The sequence below is a fragment of the Corythoichthys intestinalis genome, chromosome 12 (genome assembly GCF_030265065.1).
Source record: "Corythoichthys intestinalis isolate RoL2023-P3 chromosome 12, ASM3026506v1, whole genome shotgun sequence".
Lineage (NCBI taxonomy): Eukaryota > Metazoa > Chordata > Actinopteri > Syngnathiformes > Syngnathidae > Corythoichthys > Corythoichthys intestinalis.
Window position 1 is genome coordinate 12505368 of NC_080406.1, and position 21618 is coordinate 12526985.

General features: G+C 40.1%; 1 protein-coding gene across 2 annotated transcripts in view; it reads right to left on the reverse strand.

Annotated features, from left to right (window-relative positions):
* slc4a3 (solute carrier family 4 member 3) overlaps nucleotides 1–21618 on the reverse strand; it is a 94092-nt gene that overhangs the window by 25334 nt on the left and 47140 nt on the right. For both annotated transcript variants that reach the window (XM_057852194.1, XM_057852195.1), the window contains 10 exons: nucleotides 20834–21017; nucleotides 14433–14538; nucleotides 10466–10650; nucleotides 7644–7863; nucleotides 7349–7564; nucleotides 7099–7247; nucleotides 6817–7011; nucleotides 6539–6718; nucleotides 6319–6408; nucleotides 5069–5235 (listed from right to left, as the gene is read on the reverse strand). In XM_057852194.1, the coding sequence (XP_057708177.1) occupies nucleotides 5069–5235; nucleotides 6319–6408; nucleotides 6539–6718; nucleotides 6817–7011; nucleotides 7099–7247; nucleotides 7349–7564; nucleotides 7644–7863; nucleotides 10466–10650; nucleotides 14433–14538; nucleotides 20834–21017 (1692 nt within the window). The remainder of the gene's footprint in view (nucleotides 1–5068; nucleotides 5236–6318; nucleotides 6409–6538; nucleotides 6719–6816; nucleotides 7012–7098; nucleotides 7248–7348; nucleotides 7565–7643; nucleotides 7864–10465; nucleotides 10651–14432; nucleotides 14539–20833; nucleotides 21018–21618) is intronic.

Genomic DNA, 21618 nt, shown 5'->3' on the forward strand with positions numbered 1-21618 from the left:
TTTTTTAAATAAGATTGAAATGAAAACTTTGTGGTCTTGCGCCTGTCCTTCACCACAAAAACCGGCGTTACTTTGGAAGGGCATAGGTTTGGTCTCAACATTCGTAGGGACGATATAACAGCATAACCTGCATGTAGGTACACTTTTTGCTGGAGACGGGACATTAATTAGACCAAACAGATTGGATGAAGGGGGCAAAGGGCCACATTTCTCATGCATATGAACCTAATTAATTAATAGGCAAAATGATCAATGCAAAATAAATCCTTATCTACTGATAATAACTTTTACGTGCATTGGTTCAGATGATACACTGTTCGATTCAAACCTTTGTTTTCAAAAAATACTAAAGAAACATTTTGAAAACTTCCTGAATAAATGTCTGGTTTTTATTAGCAAACATAAACATAGTGAAAATAATTCACTTAATAATGGTAGGGTCAATTCTATCCTTACAACATATGGAACTATTGAAAGATCTAAATTCTCTTTATAACTGAACATTGTATCATGCAAAAAAGGTAAGGTTGCTTAAAAGTTGGTAGGGACAATTTTAGCATGCTGAAAAGTTGGTAGTGTTATGTCCCTACCGTCCCTATGCAAACCTACGCCCTTTTAGTAAAAGTCCTCCTTATTTTCCTTTACTTTAAAAAAAAATCTCTCCGCCTCAATGGAGAGGATTGCTTCAATTAGATCGTTCTGTGTTCTATTTGACAAGCCAGAAAACACAGTGGATGTGTCCAAATGTCTAGCTAACCTTTCATCTTTCTCAGCAAAACCATGTAATCGTTCTACATATATGCCACGTTTAGAAGAGCTACACGCTCATCGTTACCACGAAATGTTAACTCCTGTTTAGCTAGGATGCAGGTTGCATTAATGAGGTCTTTCAAACTCTTTTCTTTACCTTAGCTTTGAGGATGCTACCGTTGAGCTTCCGCTGTTCGTCAAAGCCAAATCGATCCTTGAGCTTCCAAAAGTTTTTAAAGCAAACAGGCTTTGAATGTGAGTGGTCGAGCTCTCATGTTTGCTGAGGCTTCGTGGTAGTTTTTTAATGTCACAATATCTCGTGTTAGTCCAGACATTGGCACAAGTTGAGAAGAAAAGGGCAGGGAAAGCAGCAAAGGCGATTTTTCGAAGGACAGCCACATAGCCAGTCTTTTCGGGTGTACCAGTCCGTTTGAAAAGCGCGAGTTATCCTCTGTCCCGTAGTTTGAAGCAAACCTTTTAGCTCAGGCGTTGTGTTAACCGCGTCCACTTTTAACGGAAAGTCCAGTTTCACGTACGCCCCCTTGCAGTGCGGCAGAGTACTATCTGCCGCAACCTGCGCCTTTTCACTGCGGTTTTATTTCCCATCAGCAAAACTAAATATGTCGCTAACAAACATTAAACTTTAAGGGTTAAAGACATTAGCCAGACTGAGGAAAATCAGGTCAAATAAACGTATCTGGAAACATTATAATGGCGACATGCAGATGTACGGCAACCAGCACGCTCCAATTCCATGTATCAACCCAGTTTGTTAAGGACTGCGCAATCAGAGGTGAGGCTTTACTCGTTGCTGCCGCACCTCTCGTTTCATTTCTTTATTTGAACAGGAAATGGGCAAATTCAGCGATTTTGACTATAGAAAATGTTTGAAATGAGTCAGACATAAAGAGCAATGGACAAATATTAATATAAATTTGATGCTATAATTTTTTTTTTGTCATGATGACAGGTGAGGCTCTGCCTCACCTGCCTCCCCTGACCGCACGTCACTGAAGCTACTTACTCTGGTTCGGCCCACCTGAAGCTGTAAGTTGTTTCAGTTGATGTATGTTGGTGTTGGCATTTGTGGTTAAGTTTGGAAATAATGTTTGCTTGGTTATGTTTAGCGATTTGCTATGAGAGAAGTGTGAATACGTTAGCATTCGTAGCATCTAAGCTAGCGGACTTTATTATGCAGACTAGGCTGATTTGATTTACTAAATTTACATATTGATTGTACTGGAGGAACGTATGATCACCAATTGTTTTGTGTAAAATGTTTATTGTTTTATGTGGGTCATTTTGAACATGAGTGCATGTGTGTGTTGCAGCTTTATGATTCGTCAAAAGTGAAGAAAAGATTCAAATTAAAAAATCCACTATTGCCTCGTTTTGCCACCTAAACAAATTCACATTTAGTGTAGACAGGACACTATGTAAAAAAAAAAAAAAAAAAAAAACGCTTGGTGAATTGATGCAATAAAAAAAGAGCAATGCAACAGAAAATTGATCAGCGCTTTACGAGAAAGGAAAGAGTTGAGGAGGCTTGTTTATTTGATCTACTGTCCATCATTTATTTAGACTTGTCAAGTGTCATTGTAAATTCTCACTGAACGTAAAAGAAGTATGAATGAACATGTGTGGAGCTATGTACTTAGTAAAAACAGGTGAAATAACTAAAAACATGTATAATATTGTTGCATCTTTAAAGTGCCTCCTTTTGCTCCAAATACTTTTTGTACACTCTTGCTATTCTCTTGATGAGCTTCAAGAGGGAGTCACCTAGAATGGTATTTGACTTCACAGGTATGCATTTTCAGGGTTGATTAGTGAAATTTATTGCTTTATCAGTGGTTTAGGGACCTTCATTTGTGTTGCATTGAATTAGGTGTGTCCAAACTTTTGGCCTGTACTGTATGTAAGTTATATCTTTATTTAATAAAAAAAAAAAAAAAAAAACTAATGACATTAGCTTCAATTTTAATGTACATCCAATGTTATTAACTAGTTAAAATTGAGGATTTGCATTTAGGAAATGTGGGGGGGGGGGGATTAGATGGAGGTTGGGGTTACTTCTGTTTTTGTTGACTTATTTTGCAAATAATTGAAAAAATACTATTTTGAATGAAAATGATGTTTTGTTTGTATGTGTTATAGGAATAACTGTGCCAAAAGCAGTTTTATCTGCATTTCAGTGGTTTTAGGAGGTGTAAACCCCCCCCCAAAAAAAAGAAATTCTGGCTCCGTGGCGGCCTTCTTAACACAGAGTTCCGGCAAGAAATTCTAACCACTTCCACCCCTGGTTAACTCCTGCTTTGTATGGAAAAGAGAATCACAAAGAGCAAATAAACGTGAGTACTCATCAATTACAAGCGTCAAAAAATGTTTTTTTTTTTTTTTTTTTTTTAATGCTGATTAGTGGGGGAAGGTTCTGACCAGGAGTGGGAACCTCTTGGTACCTCACGGTGCGATACGATTTGCGATACAAAGGTCACGATAATGATGATCTGACCATATGGTGGTACAACGATTATTGATACATTGGTCAGGAAATCATTCTAGGATATTCTACAAACAATTTATAAACAGAAAAACAAGCTTCTGCTGTGAATTGGAATGAGTTTATCACTCGTAGACGTCCAATCCATTTGAACTGAGAGGGTGCCACCCTCCCACTTCGAACATTGAACGTCTATGGTCGTCAGTGGCAGCCAATGCCAGGGAATGAGGTAATTTTGGGCTATTTAAGGTAATTTAACTGTTGATTTTGAGTTACTTCCTGTTGATTTTGGGATATTTACTGGACACTTCCTGTTTATTTTGAGTTACAAAACAGGAAGTGACCTGGGAATCACCCAGATGAATAGGCAGTGACTCAAACTCAACAGGAAATGACCTGTCAATGCCCTGAAAATCGGACAGAATGACTGTGAATGCTCTGGTTTCGAATGAACGAACGTTCCCAGTCTAAATGGATTCGGCGTCGCGCACCGTCAATGCAGCCTTAGAGTTAACTGAGATGTAATATTCTGTGTCTTAAATTATAGGACAAAATCCTCTAAACAGAAAACTGAATGAGTTTAACATTTGGTCTTACCACAAAAACAGTGAAGAGTTCAGTGAGGGTTTCTGAAAATGTAAGCAATTTGCCAAACACTACCGTATTTTTCGGACTATAAGTCACAGTTTTTTTCATAGTTTGGCTGGAGGTGCGACTTATACTGAGGAGCGACTTATGTGTGAAATTATTAACACATTATGGTATCATTTCACATGTTATTTTGGTGTTTTGGAGTGACACTGATGGTTTGGTAAACTTGTTAGCACTTGTTATTAGATATATGAATAACTTAATAGCTATGGCCACGTTCGCATTCTGCCTTTGGCAATGTGTTTAATTGTGTTGTTGACTTTTTTATATTGAAATGCATGCTTTTAGTCTGTGGCGCTTTCACACCCACATGAGGGCGCAGTCGTACTTGTTTACGTAAAGAAGACCGCTTACACGCCAGAAGAAGACGGACAGCTATGCAACTTGAGTGAGTGGGCGAGTCAGCGAGAGAGAAACACGGCTGCGAACCTACGCTCATTGTTTATGCTTGTAAAATATCTCCACAGAGGCAACGCCTGTGTGTATCATCTTTTCTGTTGTTGTTGTGTGTTTTCCACCCGCGATCGGACACTTAAAGCCAGTTGTGTGGTTGTTTGAACGATGTGCTAGTGCTAGCCAACGCATGCTAACCGTTTGTGTTATTGCTGTAACAGCACCTAATTATCATTTATTTACGTTGATGCTTACCTGTTTGGTATCGAGGACAAAATTGATTCCGCAAATTATACGGACGTCAAGCATCGTCATTTGGGAGTTTAGCTCGCTGTATAGCCAGAACCGAACAGTAGCGTCCTGGTGAGGACAGTATATTAGTATTTCGTTGTTCATGCACGGTACACTTATTCAGCATGTTGTTCTCTATTGTATTTTTATATTAAATTGCCTTTCAAGATGACAGATTTGTTCTATGCGTTGGATTTTATCAAGTAAATGTCCCCCAAAATGCGACTCATACTCCGGTGAGACTTATATATGTTTTTTTTTCTCTTTGTTGGGCATTTTATGGCCGGTGCGACTTATACTCAGGTGCAACTTGTAGTCCGAAAAATAGGGTAATTTCTACTTTTCACTTTCAGGCATAAAAAAATGAAAACAAAAAGGTACACATGTTTTTTCTTCAGCAAATAGCTCAAATTTTCTCTGATAAAATTCACAAATAGGAAAGTACATAAGTGGTGGGTTACTATGAAAATATGGTGCACTCACGAAGTGATTTGAGTTTCCATAAAAATGAGGATGAATACTAGAAGGGCGGGTACAACGGACGCTCCCATCATCCAAGTGGGGAAGGGCTGCTTGTCACCAAAGGGACTGATGAACCAACCCCTCTTGGTAGGAGAAGTGACTGAAAAGCCGGATGGCACGTCGAGTTTCTAGAAGTAGACAACAAGAGAACACGGTATTAAAGGGAACCTCGGACTTAAAGACTTATAGGCTGTAATAAGCCACCACTGTTCTCTTTTACAAAAGTATGTTATTAGGAACACATAAAATATTGCCATTGATTTAAAAAACTAGAATATTTAGTACATGTTTTGACCTACGGAGGGTGCCATGTTTTATGCGTGCAATGGACGCTGGGGCTGATGACGTAATTTGTAACTGTCACTAGACGAACACTACCGGGGTTACTACAATTCCTCCAACACATGCGCACATCAGTTAAAAGCGGCTAGAATTTTCTATTTGTGTTTTTATTGAGTCTTTTATTACCTTTTTATTGCCTCAAAATACTTTTTGCATGTGTTTTCCTCTCATACTTTTCAGCATTGTGTTTTCTTGTGGTAGTTTTAAAGCAGATTGTTCATCTTTTGACCACATTAGTCACGTTGAATATTTTAACGTCCCATATTTGATATTACTACGTTTAAGTATTTTCTTTCTTAAGGCATCTTTAGTATGTTCTGTCTGTATGAAACTAAACTAAACAAGCTGAACGTGCACGGTAGTACTTTGGGTTTTAAATTGCCTCTTGTAGGACGTTTCGCCAGTGTAGCACATTTTGGCAGAACACCGTTTTTTTTTTTCCTAGTCTCATCTCATCTCATCCCATCTTTCCTGTTCATTTTACTTTTGCTGCCCGTTTTGTGAAATATTGACAGTGCTGTAATGCTCATTAATTTTCCTCTTGAGTTCAAATTGAAAGGGTTGAACAGATGCCAAAGTCATATTCTGGAAGCACGGCAGCGTAGCTATGTGACGTCACTGCCCTGTGACGTCAACAACAATGGTGACCAACTAGTTGAACAAATTTTCCAAATTCTATAAAAACAAAAATATCAAGAAGGGTTTAAATATCAATTTTTTTAAAAACTCATAATAACGTTTATCTTTTAAGAACTACAAGTCTTTCTATCCTTTAAGAAATCAATCCTATGTTGAACTGACAAACTATGAAGATACAAGAGAAATTACCAAGTCGTACAATTCAGATTAGCGTGGATATGCAATTCTACCTGTGTGTAGGTGTCTGTGATTGAGTAGTCCACAAACACAGAAATTAAAATTGAAATGGGAATGCCAAAGTCCCCAATGATTCTTCTTGCCTGTGGGTCAAAAGAAAGAAAGTCACTGTAAAAATCAAGGTGAGTACAGAGGGCCTTACGATAGAATGCACATAACAACAACTTAAGTTAGGTGTGGCAAATTGATGTTTCTAATGTAGATCTAAATTACCTTGCCACCTAAAAAACGACTGTTTCTGAACTTTCTGAGGAAGAAAGCCAGAAAGAAAGTGCCCATCATGAGGACCAGAGAGAGCAAAGCAGTGTTGGGTTGGTTCTGGACATCCTGCTGCTCAGACGGAGGGGTTGGGAGTCCAGGGTACCATGACATTAACGGATGCTCTTGAAACACCTAAAAAAAAAATTAAAAATAAAAAACAATCCAAAGTTATAACTGAAACGAGCAGGTGAGAAACACTATCAAACTGAAAATGTAATCTGGGCAATTACCTTTAGGAGCTTAGAGAAAGTCTCGTAGATGAAGATGAGGGAGATCAGAAAAGCAAATATCTCTTGAGTGAAGGGTGAGATGAAGCGAACAAGAAAGCTGCCCTCCGCCGCCACGATCACCAGGACAATGAAGACGAGCCAGAAGCCGATCCACACACGACCGGTCAGATATTCAAAATTGTAGGCCTGACAGAACTAAGCGACAACTCATGGTTATTATCGGCTTGGTGGAAGAAAATGAGACAATAAATCAATCAAATATTGATTGCAATTGTGTTCTACCTTGTAGAATGCTTCCTCAAACACTAGTAAAGGTCCAGAGAATCCTATAATGAGAAGAGGCTGACCAGCCAGTAGTGAGAATATAACTCCAAGTGTTGCAGTGGAAACAATCAGTTCAGTTACTCCCATCATGCCTTCTGTTTTTTCCCCTGCCAAAAAAACAAACAAAAACAAGCTGAATTCTTCGGCGCAACCCGTGTTAGGTTCCTTTCTAAGGAACATTAACAATAGATCATATCTCCAGCCTTACCTAGCAAACCCCCAAAGGTAATAGTAGGTGACAATGCAGCAAAGTAAATGAAGATAACAGCAGCGACGCACTGCATGTCCACAGCATCTTTCAAGTCACTGACATAGTTCGGGTAGCGGCGCCGGATGTCATGGATCAGTCCTCCAAAAGGGATCCCGGAACGCTTCAATGGGTCAATCTCTTGGTCTCCATCCTCCTCCTCTTCTTGAGTTATATCTAAATGCATGTTAACAGGAAGAATGTGTGTCATGTTAGAGCCGTTTTTTTCCATGATAGTTATACCCTGATGGATTACCTTTGTTGTTCTGCTCCATACCAGATGAGGAGTGGTGCTTCTTTAGCTCCCTTTCCTTCCGTTTACGCAGCATTTGTTTCTGGAAGTCAGCAACTGTCTTCAAGAGGTCTTTCCCCTCCACGTCTGATGGAGGAATGACAATGCTGTAGTCCAGGAATTCGTTGATACCGTTTAGAAGGTCCTGTCTGTTGTCGGCGAAGTAAGCCACCTCGTGGAAGTTCTGCAATTCACATCAACACAATACTACAATCAGTTGCTTACTTGTTAACTGATTTATTTGGGTCGTGCTCCCCTAGAATAATCTTTTGGGAAGAGGTAGAGTGGGGCAAATAAGTATTTAATCAACCACTAATTGTGCAAGTTCTCCCACTTGAAATTATTAGAGAGGCCTGTAATTGTCAACATGGGTAAACCTCAACCGTGACAGACAGAATGTGGAAAAACAAACTGAAAATCACATTGTTTGATTTTTAAAGAATTTATTTGCAAATAATCGCGGAAAATAAGTATTTGGTCAATACCAAAAGTTCATCTCAGTACTTTGTTGTGTACCCTTTGTTGGCAATAACGGAGGCCAAACATTTTCTGTAACTCTTCACAAGCTTTTCACGAACTGTTGCTGGTACTTTGGCCCATTTCTTCATGCAGGTCTCATCTAGAGCAGTGATGTTTTGGGGCTGTCGTTGGGCAACACAGACTTTCAGCTCCCTCCATAGATTTTCTATGGGGTTGAGATCTGCAGACTGGCTAGTTCTCTCCAGGACCTCGAAATGCTTCTTACGAAGCCACTCCTTTGTTGCCCTGGCTGTGTGTTTGGGATCATTGTCATGCTGAAAGACCCAGCCACGTCTCATCTTCAATGCCCTTGCTGATGGAAGGACATTTTCACTCAAAATCTCTCGATACATGGCCCCATTCATTCTTTACTTGGTCCCTTTGCCGAAAAACAGCTCCAAAGCATGATGTGTCCACCCCCATGCTTCACAGTGGGTATGGTGTTCATCGGATGCAATTCAGTATTCTTTCTCCTCCAAACACGAGAATCTGTGTTTCTATCAAAAAGTTATATTTTCGTTTCATCTGACCATAACACATTCTCCCTGTCCTCTTCTGGATCATCCAAATGCTCTCTAGCGAACCGCAGACGGGCCTGGACGTGTACTGGCTTTAGCAGGGGGACACGTCTGGCAGTGCAGGATTTGAGTCCCTGGTGGCGCATTGTGTTACTGATAGTAGCCTTTGTTACTGTGGTCCCAGCTCTCTGTAGGTCATTCACTAGGTCCCCCCGTGTGGTTCTGGGATTTTTGCTCACCGTTCATATCATTTTGACACCACGGGGTGAGATCTTGCATGGAGCCCCAGATCGAAGGAGATTATCAGTGGTCTTGTATGTCTTCCATTTTCTAATAATTGCTCCCACAGTTGATTTCTTTACACCAAGCGTTTTACCTATTCCAGATTGTCTTCCCAGCCTGGTGCAGGTCTACAATTTTGTCTCTGGTGTCTTTCGACAGCTCTTTGGTCTTGGCCATAGTGAAGTTTGGAGTGTGATTGACTGAGGTTGTGGACAGGTGTCTTTTATACCGATAATGAGTTAAAACAGGTGCCATTAATACAGGTAACGGGTGGAGCCTCGTTAGACCTCGTTAGAAGAAGTTAGACCTCTTTGGGAACCTGGCAGCCACAGTAATAGGGTAGTAGGTGGGTCCCACACTTTTTTTATATGGCGTGGCTCCCGGGGTGTGGCCTCCCCTCTGCCTCGGCTGCCGGCCGCTGGAGTGGGTTGGGGGGTCGGGTCTCCGATCTTGCATCGCCCCGTGGCAGTTCCTGGGCGTTCTCCTGCCTCCGCCTTCCCCTCTCTTCTCTGGCTGGGATCCGCCCTGCGCTCCGTTGCGGGTCGCTGGCTGGGCGCCGGTGTATCAGCGGGGTGTCGCCTGCACCGGCGGGGGACCCTGCCTTGCCTGGGGCTTGGTGGGCCGCTGGGGGTCCCGTGGCGTGCCGTGCCGGTTGGGGGGCTGTGGCTGTGGCTCGTGGCCCGGGTGGGCGGGCGGGGGTGGGTGTAGGCGTGGGGTTGGTGATGCGTCCCCTCCTGCCATCCCTGAAGGCCGGTTGATGGGCGCGCAGGTGGCCCGGGGGACCACCCTGGGTCCCGGGGGGGGGGACGGTGGGCAGCGGGAGGAGGGATGGGCTGCGCTCTAATTTGGAAATAAGTTCTTTAAAAATCAAACAATGTGATTTTCTGTTTTTTCCCCACATTGTGTCACTCATGGTTGAGGTTTACCCATGTTGACAATTACAGGCCTCTCTAATCTTTTCAAGTAGGAGAACTTGCACAATTGGTGGTTGACTAAATACTTATTTACCCCACTGTAGGTGCCTCAAACGACTATTTGTTTAGAGATGACCTATCTAAGTTGGCATTTTTTTACACCTCTTTCATTCCAGAGGTCCTCTTAATCCAGAATTTGGATGAATTTGGATGTTGTTATCTGTTGTTAAATGTCTCTACTTCTTGAGATGCAAATGAAACAGCCAATTCTGGACCGAAGATGCTCCTCGGTGATTCTGGGACAAGCATTTGTGAGGCAAATGCTTAGTCTGTCCAATGTAGAGTTCATTGCGATTCTCACTACACTGCACTGCATAATTGCTGAGGTTGTGTCTCTGGATTTGAGGGTGTTAGTGACCTCAGCTAACTGTTAGTTGACAGCCAACCTTTGTGGAAAACTATGATCCTGGAGGATTGAAAAACTACACACAAGTGGTAGAGATGAAGTCACAGTCCCAATCACTGAATTAATACAATAATCTTTTATTCATACCTTATCAGACATGAGGGTTGAGAAGGAACGTCCAATCTCATGGTAGTCCACATTTGACTGACTCGGACCAAGTAAGACAAAAAGAAAGCGAACAGGAACTGGGACCTCCAACACCGACTCCAAAAGCACAGCCTCATTCAGACGTACGAAGGCCATTGCTGGCTGCTCCAGGAATTCAACGCAGCCTGGAGGAAAACAAAATACAGAATATGCATGCCATAACTACATGCAGTTAAGAAAATAAGTATTTGAACACCCTGCTATTTTGCTAGTTCTACCACTTAGAAACCTTGGAGGAGTCTGAAATTTTCATCGTAGGTGCATGTCCACTGTGAGGGATAATCTAAAAGAAAAATCCAATAATCACAATGCTGCAAGTAAGTATTTGAACACCTGTCTATTAACAAGAATTTTGACACTGAAAGACCTGTTAGTCCGCCTATTAAAAAAGTCTAATTCCACTCCATGTATAATCTTTGAATCAGATGCACTTGTTTGAGGTCAATGGCAGCATAAAGGCACCTGTCCACCCCATACAAGCAGTAAGACTCAAACTTGTAACATGGTCAAGACCAAAGGAAGCCAAAGAAAAAATTGTTCCCTCCACAAAGCTGGAAAGGGCTACGGAGCAATTGCCAAGTAGCTTGTTGAAAAAAAGTCCCACTGCTGGAGCAATCATTAGAAAATGGGCGACACTAAACATGACGGTCGATCTCAATCGGAGTGAAGCCCCCATGTAAGATATCACCTCGAAGGTCGCTGATTCCTTGACACCTCAAGGAATCAGCCTAGAACTACACGTCAGGAGTTGGTCAATGACCTGAAAAGAGATGGGACCACCGTTTCCAAGGTTACTGCTGGTAACACACTAATACGTCATGGTTTGAGGTCATGCATGGCACGGAAGGTTCCCCTGCTTAAACCAGCACATGTCAAGGCCCGTCTTAAGTTTGCCTATGAGCATTTAGATGACACAGAGGAGTCATGGGAGCAAGTTTTGTGGTCAGATGAGAGTAAAATAGAACTTTTTAGTCATAATTCAACTAACCGTGTTTGGAGGAAGAAGAATGATTAGTGTTATCCTCAAGAACACCATCCCTACTGTGAAGCACGTGGGTGGTAGCATCATGTTTTGGTGATGTTTTTCTGCATATGGGAGAGGACAAGTGCACTGTTTTAAAGAGAGGATGACTGGGGCCCTGTATTGTGAGATTTTGGGGAACAACCTCCTTCCTTCAGTCAAAGCATTGAAGGTGGGTCATGCCTGGGTTTTCTAACATGACAATGACCTGGAGCACACAGCCAGGAAAACCAAGGAGCGGCTCCGTAAGAAGCATAACAAGGGTCTAGCATGGGTCTAGCATGGCCTAGCCATGCTCTAGACCTAAACCCAACAGAAAATAGAAAACCTTTGGAGGGAGCTCAAACTGTTTCTTAGTGACACCCCAAAAACCTGACTGATTGGGGGGCCAAGATCCCTCCTGCAGTGTGTGCAAACCTGGTGAAAAACTACAGGAAACGTTTGACCTCTGTAATTGCAGACAAAGGCTTCTGTACCAAATATTAACATTCGTTTCTCAGGTCTTCAAATACTTAGAGTGGGGCAAATAAGTATTTTGTCAAACACCAATTGTGCAAGTTCTCCTACTTGAAAAGATTAGAGAGGCCTGTAATTGTCAACATAGGTAAACCTCAACCATGAGAGAAAAAAAACGGAAAATCACATTGTTTGATTTTTAAAGAATTTATTTCCAAATTAGAGTAGAAATTAATTATTTGGTCATCTAGAAACAAGCAAGATTTCTGGCTGTCAAAGAGGTCTAACTTCTTCTCACGAGGTCTAACGAGGCTTCACTCGTTACCTGTATTAATGGCACCTGTTTTAACTCATTATCGGTATAAAAGACACCTGTCCACAATCTCGGTCAGTCACAATCTTAACTCCACTATGGCCAAGACCAAAGAGCTCTCGAAGGACACCGGAGACAAAATTTTAGACCTGCACCAGGCTGGGAAGATTGAATCTGCAATAGGTAAAATGTTTGGTGTAAAGAAATCAACTGTGGGAGCAATTATTGGAAAATTGAAGACATATAAGACCACTGATAATCTCCCTCGATCTGGGGCTCCATGCAAGATCTCAACCCGTGGCGTCAAAATGATAACAAGAATGGTGAGCAAAATCCCAGAACCACACGTGGCGACCTAGTGAATGACCTAAAGAGAGCTGGGACCACAGTAACAAAGGCTACTATCAGTAACACAATACGCCGCCAGGGACTCATATACTGCACTGCCAGACGTGTCCCCTTGCTGAAGCCAGTACACGTTCAGGCCCCTCTGAGGTCCGCTAGAAAGCATTTGGATGATCCAGAAGAGGACTGGGAGAATGTGTTATGGTCAGATGAAACCAAAGTAGAACTTTTTGGTAGAAACACAGGTTTTCGTGTTTGTAGGAGAAAGAATACTGAATTGCATCCAAAGAACACCATACCCACTGTGAAACATAGGGGTGGAAACATCATGCTTTTGGGCTGTTTTTCTGCAAAAGGACCAGGACGACTGATCCGTGTAAAGGAAAGAATGAATGGGGCCATGTTTCAAGAGATTTTGAGTGAAAATCTCCTTCCATCAGCAAGGGCATTGAAGATGAGACGTGGCTGGGCCTTTCAGCATGACAATGATCCCAAAAACACAGCCAGGGCAACAAAGGAGTGGCTTCGTAAGAAGCATTTCAAAGTCCTGGAGTGGCCTAGCCAATCTCCAGATCTCAACCCCATAGAAAATCTGTGGAGGGAGTTGAAAGTCTGAGTTGCCCAACGACAACCCCAAAACATCACTGCTCTAGAAGAGACCTTCATGGAGGAATGGGCCAAAATACCTCGCTGCTACCCCCGTCTCATCTGACTAGAGGGACTTCTTTTTGCACCTTCACTCCACTGTATTTTTACGGACTATAATTTCGCTTGCTAATTCCCATTAGCCGTTCTGGGGTTCCTGTCTATCCGTCCTGGGAGTGGATCTCTCCTGACTGTGGTACTCCCCAAGGTTTCTCATTTTTCTCCCAATTGACTCTGGAGTTTTTGGAGTTTTTCCTTGACGGCATGGAGGGTCTTAAGGATAGGGGATACCCAGGACTTGAACTGCATCTATTCATCTTTGTTGCTTCATTTCTAATTGTGTATCATATTGCCTCTGTAAAGCCCTTTGAGACTTCTGTTGTGATTGAGGGCTATACAAATAAAATTGAATTGAATTGAAAACCAGCAACAGTGTGTGAAAAAATTGTGGGGAGTTACAGAAAATGTTTGGCCTCCGTTATTGCCAACAAAGGGTACATAACAAAGTATTGAGATGAACTTTTGATATTGACCAAATACTTATTTTCCACCATGATTTGCAAATAAATTCTTTAAAAATCAAACAATGTGATTTTCTGTTTTTTTTTTTTCCACATTCTGTCTCTTATGGTTGAGATTTACCCATGTTGACAATTACAGGCCTCTCTAATCTTCTCAAGAAGGAGAACTAGCACTGTTGGTGGTTGACTAAATGCTTATCTGCCCCACTGTATATGCAGCTGTATCACACAAATAAATAGTAAAAAAAAATCATAGGCCTACATTGTGATTTCTGGATTTTTCTTTTCAGATTATCTCTCTCACAGTGGACATGCACCTACGATGAAAATTTCAGACCCCTCCATGATTTCTAAGTGGGACAACTTGCAAAATAGCAGGGTGTTCAAATACTTTTTTTTTTTCACTGTATAAACAAACAGATGACTTTATTTTCAGCTGTTAAAAAAACTCGACAGAATGAGACAAAACTTGGTGTCAATATATCAAATTGATGTGGACTGTAAAATGACAACATACATTTAATGATGCACTTTAATCATTTTGATTCAACGTGAAAGGCCAAAAGAAAATTAAGTAATATTTTGTCCAAAAGCAACGGCGATTACCAACTAAAACAATAACCGCTTCAGCATCTCTTGGTATCTTGGCGAGTAGTTTCAAAGATCTGGCCGCCGCTGGATGGCTCTCCGGAGATACGGGGTGGAGGGATTTCTTGGAGAAAGAACAGTACACAGAGGATCCACATGATTGTTCGGCGCAACATTATGTGACAACACAATGCAGCTTGGGACCAATTATATGTTTTTATTGAGCCAACAGTGCCATATGGCGCCTCCCTGTGATATTGCATATTGACGCACACAACACCCCCCTTTGAATTTAAAACACATAATGACAAATGCCAACATTTTACATCATCAAGAACATTTAAAAATTCACAGTCCATGCATCAAAAAGTCTTCAAAAGAAGTGACTCATTAAATAATTCAACGCATGCGGTCAAGTGTTCTTTTTGACTTGAACATGAATCTCCACCACTCATCGTGGAGCATTTCAATGTAATACATACAGGACTCTCACATGGATTTAAAGGCAGTAAAAACACTTAAATTTAAGAGTGACACTGATCATGGCTGGGGCAAATTATATTGCGGGATTCCCGTAAGAAAAACAAATAAAAGACAAGTGCATGTAGATGATGTAATCTGCTTGCACTGTTTAAGTTTCTTTGAGGACTTTCGATATTGGGTAAATATGGTGCAAAATTACCGTAATTTTTGGAATGTAAGCCGCTACTTTTTTTCCTTCATTTTGAATCCTGCGGCTTATTTGTTTATTTATTTGGATGAATAGGCAACACATGCCTCCTAGCATGCATTGCAGAGCTACAAATGTAAATCCCAATCAAAATTCATGTTCTGTGCTAATGATTTATTCAGTTACTGTTCCAGTTGTTTCATTAATTGCTTATTATGGTATTTGGTCAGGGTTGGGGATCGAGCATCGATGGGAACCGGTTGTATCACTCCGATGCTCCCGGAATCGTTCGAATTTTTAAATTTCGATTCCATGTTTCGATGCCGTGACCGCCGAGCGGAAAAAAAATGATCAAGGTTAAAGTCTGATACTTATATACAAGTTAAAATTACCTCTGTGAGAAGTTCATATAATTCAAAAAATAATCGAGAAGTTAAGACTTTAATATAAACTAGGGTTGTTCCGATCATGTTTTTTTTCTACCGATCCGATCCCGATCGTTTTAGTTTGAGTATATGCCGATCCCGATATAATTCCAATCATTCCCTATATTTTTTCCCGATCACATACATTTTGGCAACGCATTAAGAAAAAAATGAATAAAACTCGGACGAATATATACATTCAACATACAGTATATAAGTACTGTATTTGTTTATTATGACAATAAATCCTCAAGATGGCATTTATATTATTAACATTCTTTCTGTGAGAGGGATCCACGGATTGAAAGACTTGTAACTTTTTTATATTGTGACTAAATATTGCCATCTAGTGTATTTGTTGAGCTTTCAGTAAATGATACTGTAGCCATGCCCAAATGCATGATGGGAAGTGGAACCATGACTGTGCGTAGTGCTGCTGTGCTATTGATATATCTTCTCTGCGTTGGGAAATAATATAAGGTGTTAAGAAAAAGATCATTTACTACCTTGCTTCCCCACATTGCTTCCCATAATATTTCTAATCGTAGGGAGAGGGATTGCAAGGCTTTAGCCAATTAAAAAAAGGCTCCAAAGGCTGCCAAAATTCACTCTACTCATTTTACACTGCCTTTTATCTCTCTATATAGGTAAAACGGCGCCATTACAGATTGAGTGCGACAATGCGTGGGTGGGTCGTGCAGCGCATGCATTAATTGCGTTAAATATTTTAACGTGATACATTTTTTAAAAAATTAATTACCGCCGTTATTGGGATAAATTTGATAACCCTACCTTAAGCCTAAAGACTCTGGATGAGTGTAACATATTATGTTTGTAACGTTAAATACAATCAGAAAACAATTTAATTACAAAAAAATATATATATATATATATATATTAAAAAAAGGCATGGCCGATATTTTTTTGCTGATTCCGATACTTTGAAAACAACGTGATCGAACCCGATCGATAGGGATGCCGATCGATCGGGACATCTCTAATATAAACCATGCAATTTCTTTTTTACCCTGCCTTTTTTTGACCCTGCCTCTTAAAAGAATCGGAATCGAGAATCGTTCGGAACCGGAATCGAAACGTGGAATCGTAATTGGAACTGGAATCTTTCAATTTCAAACGATGCCCAACCCTATATTTGGTAACACTTTATTTGACAGTGGCGACGGTGATATTTAAGACATGACACTATCATGTGCATTACTGAATGCTAATGACAGATGTCATTAAATGTCATCCAGCAAATTATGTTACTGACGCCATTTATCTTTTTACATCCATTCAGAAGTGAGATAATTTGTCAGATAACACTAAATGACATGTGTTATAAGTAAGGGTGTAATGGTACATGTATTTGTATTGAACCGTTTCGGTACGTGGTGCTCGGTTCGGAACGGAGACGTACCGAACGAGTTTCTGACGTAATGTAACCCTTATTTTTCGAGGCTGTGAGTCGATTGGGTTACAGTTTCTTTGTGTAGATTATATTTACTCCGTCTTCTCTACTATAATGAGGACCAACACTGTAGGACAGTATAACCCAGAAACGTCAACGGCGCGACAACGTGGCTGCCACAAGAACGCAATGAAACGCGGGCGTTAAAGTCAATCAGCCAATGCACACCAGTCGCAGTGCGGCTGTGTGTTAGACGCGTCCCAGAAGCGGCTCAACGCGACGCACGCGAAAAGAAGGCAGAGTTTATTATTTGACACGTGACGCGACCCTCCTGCGTCAATACTACTACCAGTAGCTAGGATCGGGCAGACCGGAAGTCACTCGTGTAAAAATACGGTGGATCCGGTCGATTTTCAAACTAATATGCAATCGTAACCCACTTTTTGAGTCCATCAGATCTCTTGAGTGGTAGATCGGGGCACAGTTGACTTGTCTTTGTTGATTTACTGCTGTCCCCTCTGCTATAATAATAACCAACACGGCCCCGTGTTCAAAACAAAACCCTCCTACCACAACAAAACAAGTAGGAACTAATATTCACATAGGAACTAAAGTTATACGACATAAAATATACAATATAAATGAATTAGGGCTGTCAAACGATTAAAATTTTTAATCGAGTTAATAACAGCATAAAAATAAATTAATCGTAATTAATAGCAATTCGAACCATCTATAAAATATGCCTTTTTTTTTTTCAATTATTGTTCGAATTGAAAGGTAAGACACAAGACGGATCTATACATTCAACATACGGTACATAAGTACTGTATTTGTTGATTATAACAATAAATCAACAAGATGGCATTAACATTATTAACATTCTCTTAAAGCGATCCATGGATGGAAAGACTTGTAGTTCTTAAAAGATAAATGTTAGTACAAGTTATAGAAATTTTATATTAAAACCCCTCTTAATGTTTTCGTTTTATCAAAATTTGTAAAATTTTCAATCAAAAAATAAACTAGTAACTCGCCATTGTTGATGTCAATAATTACACCATGCTCACTCATGGTACCAACCCATGAAATCAGTTGGACGCAAACGCCAGCAGAGGGCGCCAAACACCAAAAAAAAGTAACAAGCGGACGTTACACTGTACTGTCATTTTAGTCTGTTTGAGCGGGGCATGTGCGTTAATTACGTCAAATATTTTAACGCGATTAATTAAAAAAATTTATCACCGCCCGTTAACGCGATAATTGTGACAGCCCTAAAATGAATACTACATCACATTTGTAAAATATAAGCACATGATAAAATAAATAATAGCCCATTTAAATAAAATAAATTGAAATGAGCTAAAACACCTGTAATTAAATAATAAGAATAATACACAGATCCTGCTTACACAATTAAATTTATTAATTTCTCTGTGGTGCTTTTTAACTTGAGAAAATCCACCAATAAAGCTTTTGAAAACCATTCATAAGAAAAAAAAAATGATTCATTGAGGCATTTCATTTGTAAAATACATGTTAAAATCTTTGTCATCGGGATTGCTTTTCTCTTCCGCACAGGACTTCTTTTTTCTTCTTTCTTTCAGAAAGAAAGCCGACCAATACGCGGGGTCTGAAAGGCAAATTGTTGTTGGATTATCTTTAAATACCCGCTACTTTTTGAGCAGAATTCTAGCTTTGTATAGGCTATTGTTCCTATTGTTGAAAGCACAAAGGTGTGTAATAAACAACTAGCACATTTATATTTTGCATTTTGTTTTCTTACTGTACCGAAAATGAACCGAACCATGACCTCAAAACCAAGGTACGTACCGATCCGAGATTTTTGCGTACCGTTACACCCCTAATAAATAGCAATTCATGAATCAACTGGAACAGTAACTGAAGAAACAATTAGCACAGAACATGAATTTTGATTGTTTTTTTTACATCTATAGTGCTGCACTGCATGCTAGGAGGCATGTTGGACAACAACAGTGTTGACAGCAGGTGGCAGAAGAGGTTGACTGTCTCCCCCAAGGGAGTGCTGATGGTCAAATGAAGCTTATTGAAGCAAGCTTTGCAGCCAAACGGTTCAAAGCTTCATGAAGTTTCATTTGGTCTTATGACAGTCGTATGATGCTGCTGTCAAATAAAGCGTTAGCGGTCAATATCTTTTGGTGTAAATATCCCATAATACAGTGAGGACAGCTGCAGCTTATAGTCCAGTGCGCAGTGTTGTTAATAAAGGCTTTAGAATATAACGGCATTATTTTTTTCTGTATTGAGTAATCTAATTAATTACTTTGGTAACACTTTATAATAACTATCCATTTTACGAGTTAATAGATCATTAGTAAACTGTTGATAAATGATTTATTGTTGATTTGTGAAGTATTTGTTAACAGTTTGTTAAGCATTTACAGGGTGTTCCAATATGGTTGACCCCATTCTAAATGCCCATGCAAGTTGATGGATCTTAATAAAACTATATACACTTTATGTTGAAGGTCATAAATTTTATTGGTTAAATATACAAAGAAAAGTACAAATATTTGTTGGTTGTACGGCAGATTGTCATGTGCAACATGAGCGCTGCCTGCAAAATGCTTTATCAAAATGCCTTTTCTTTTGAAGTGAACGGCATTTCTTAACCTAAAAAGATTGAAATGCCAAACGTTACACACAAAAACTTAAGTTTCTACACAAACTGTTTCATGTTAAGAACACCCTGTAAATGCTTAACAAACTGTTAACAAATATTTCACAAATCAACAATAAATCATTTATCAACAGTTTACTAATGATCTATTAACTAGTAAAACGGATAGTTATTATAAAGTGTTACCATTACTTTTCTCATCTTGGCAACGACGTCACTGTTACTGAGGTGGGAAAGGCGTGCGTTACTAAGTTGGTTGACTGACGCGAGAAAATGAGACAGATGGACTCACGGAGACGAGAGAGCAGAGCAGGAATGGGGAAGACGCCGTTGCATACGCGATGCTAGGTGGCTCCAATAATACCTGACTGTAGCCATAGCCGACAAACTACGCCCACATGATACGGTAGATATCACATATTATAGAACTAGATGCAAATGACAGACACGGCTGCATTGGCAACATGTTTTAAGAACTACATGCGTTAGTAAACATCCGCCATCTTAAAGCAGTGGACCTCTCAGGAAGGCTCTGATGTAGAGATCCTTCCTAGCGAGCCTAGGTAACTTTTTTTTTAAAATCTAAAATGCTCCTAAATCGGCAAAATCTTGACTTAAATCTTTCTTTAAGCGATGAAACAGTTTTAAAAATTACACATGTTGAAAGTAGACAGAAGGGAACTAATGCAATAACGGGAGCAATTCAACTTTAACGATTGATTCACAACTTTAAATGACTTCCACACATAGCAAAGGTTACTATCTAGTTATCGCAATACCCTTGTGTCTAGTTAAGTGGAGGGTAAAGAATTGGGCTAGGGCCAATTGTCCCCAAAACCCTTTAAACTTCACATTGTGTGACCTGTTTTTTGTTTTTGTTTGTTTGTTTGTTGTTTTTTTTTTTGAGAAAAAAAAAAAAACATGAAAATTATCACTAGTTACTTTACCAAGTAACTAATTACTCTTACATTCAAGTAACTGAGTTACTAACACAATTACTTTTTAGGAGAAGTAATTTGTAACTGTAATTAATTACTTTTTTAAAGTAAAATTAACAACACTGCCAGTGCGGCTTATCTATGAACAACTGCTGTTTTCGTGTCACATTTGGTGGGTGGCGGCTTATAGTCAGGTGCGCCTTATAGTGCGAAAATTACGGCAACTGAAATTTTAGTAAGGATTTGTTGAAAAAAAACTATCAAGTTGCAATTATCGCAATTTGGTGACATGCAATAACTGAAGCATACTTACAAACAGGCTGACAAAAACATCCTGTTTGGGGTCATACATGGGTCCTTTGCCATCCTGTTGTTCTTCCATTTCTTCAGCAACAAGGGGCAGGTTGGTGTCCTGGACATGGTTGTGATTAAAACTGCCATGAAGACTGGTCGATGAGTGGTGGCGATGAAAACGATGCTTCATGTCGCTTGGATGGCTGTCGAAAGAAAATACATGTTGGAAAGTGTAATACAGTACAGACTATGATCTCAAAACACTTTTATGTCACTTCAAACACATCTATCATGAACTTAGAATGAAACGGCTTTTCAGAAACCACGATAAGTGAGAGTTATACTGAATATCTGGGGATAGGCTGCGCAGGAAAAAATGCTAACAGTGTAATTTGTGAATAGAGAACATCAAGTACAACAATCTTTAACTCCCTTTGATGTCATCTCAAATTCATTACTGTCCACCAAGTCCAATGGTGACATCACTCCACTCATGAAGACCACATGGTCCAGTATGATGGTACCAAACTTGGACAAAACAACCTCTTGACTAAAGGAGGTGGAACTGTAAAAGAGAATTGCACAAAAGCCGTTCCTGATGAATCCTTCAAGTAGCCCGAGCGAACGACGAGCCAAATGCTAACAGCATCTCGATGTGTTTCTTTCCACGTTGTAAATCTGATGTCAGTCTCATAATGACTGTAATGACGGAGGCTTGGTTTCCCTGTGGAGGCTGCCAGTGATATGCCGGGAATTTACGTGGAAAGGCTGACAATGACCGCACGATGGCCCAATTGGAATTTT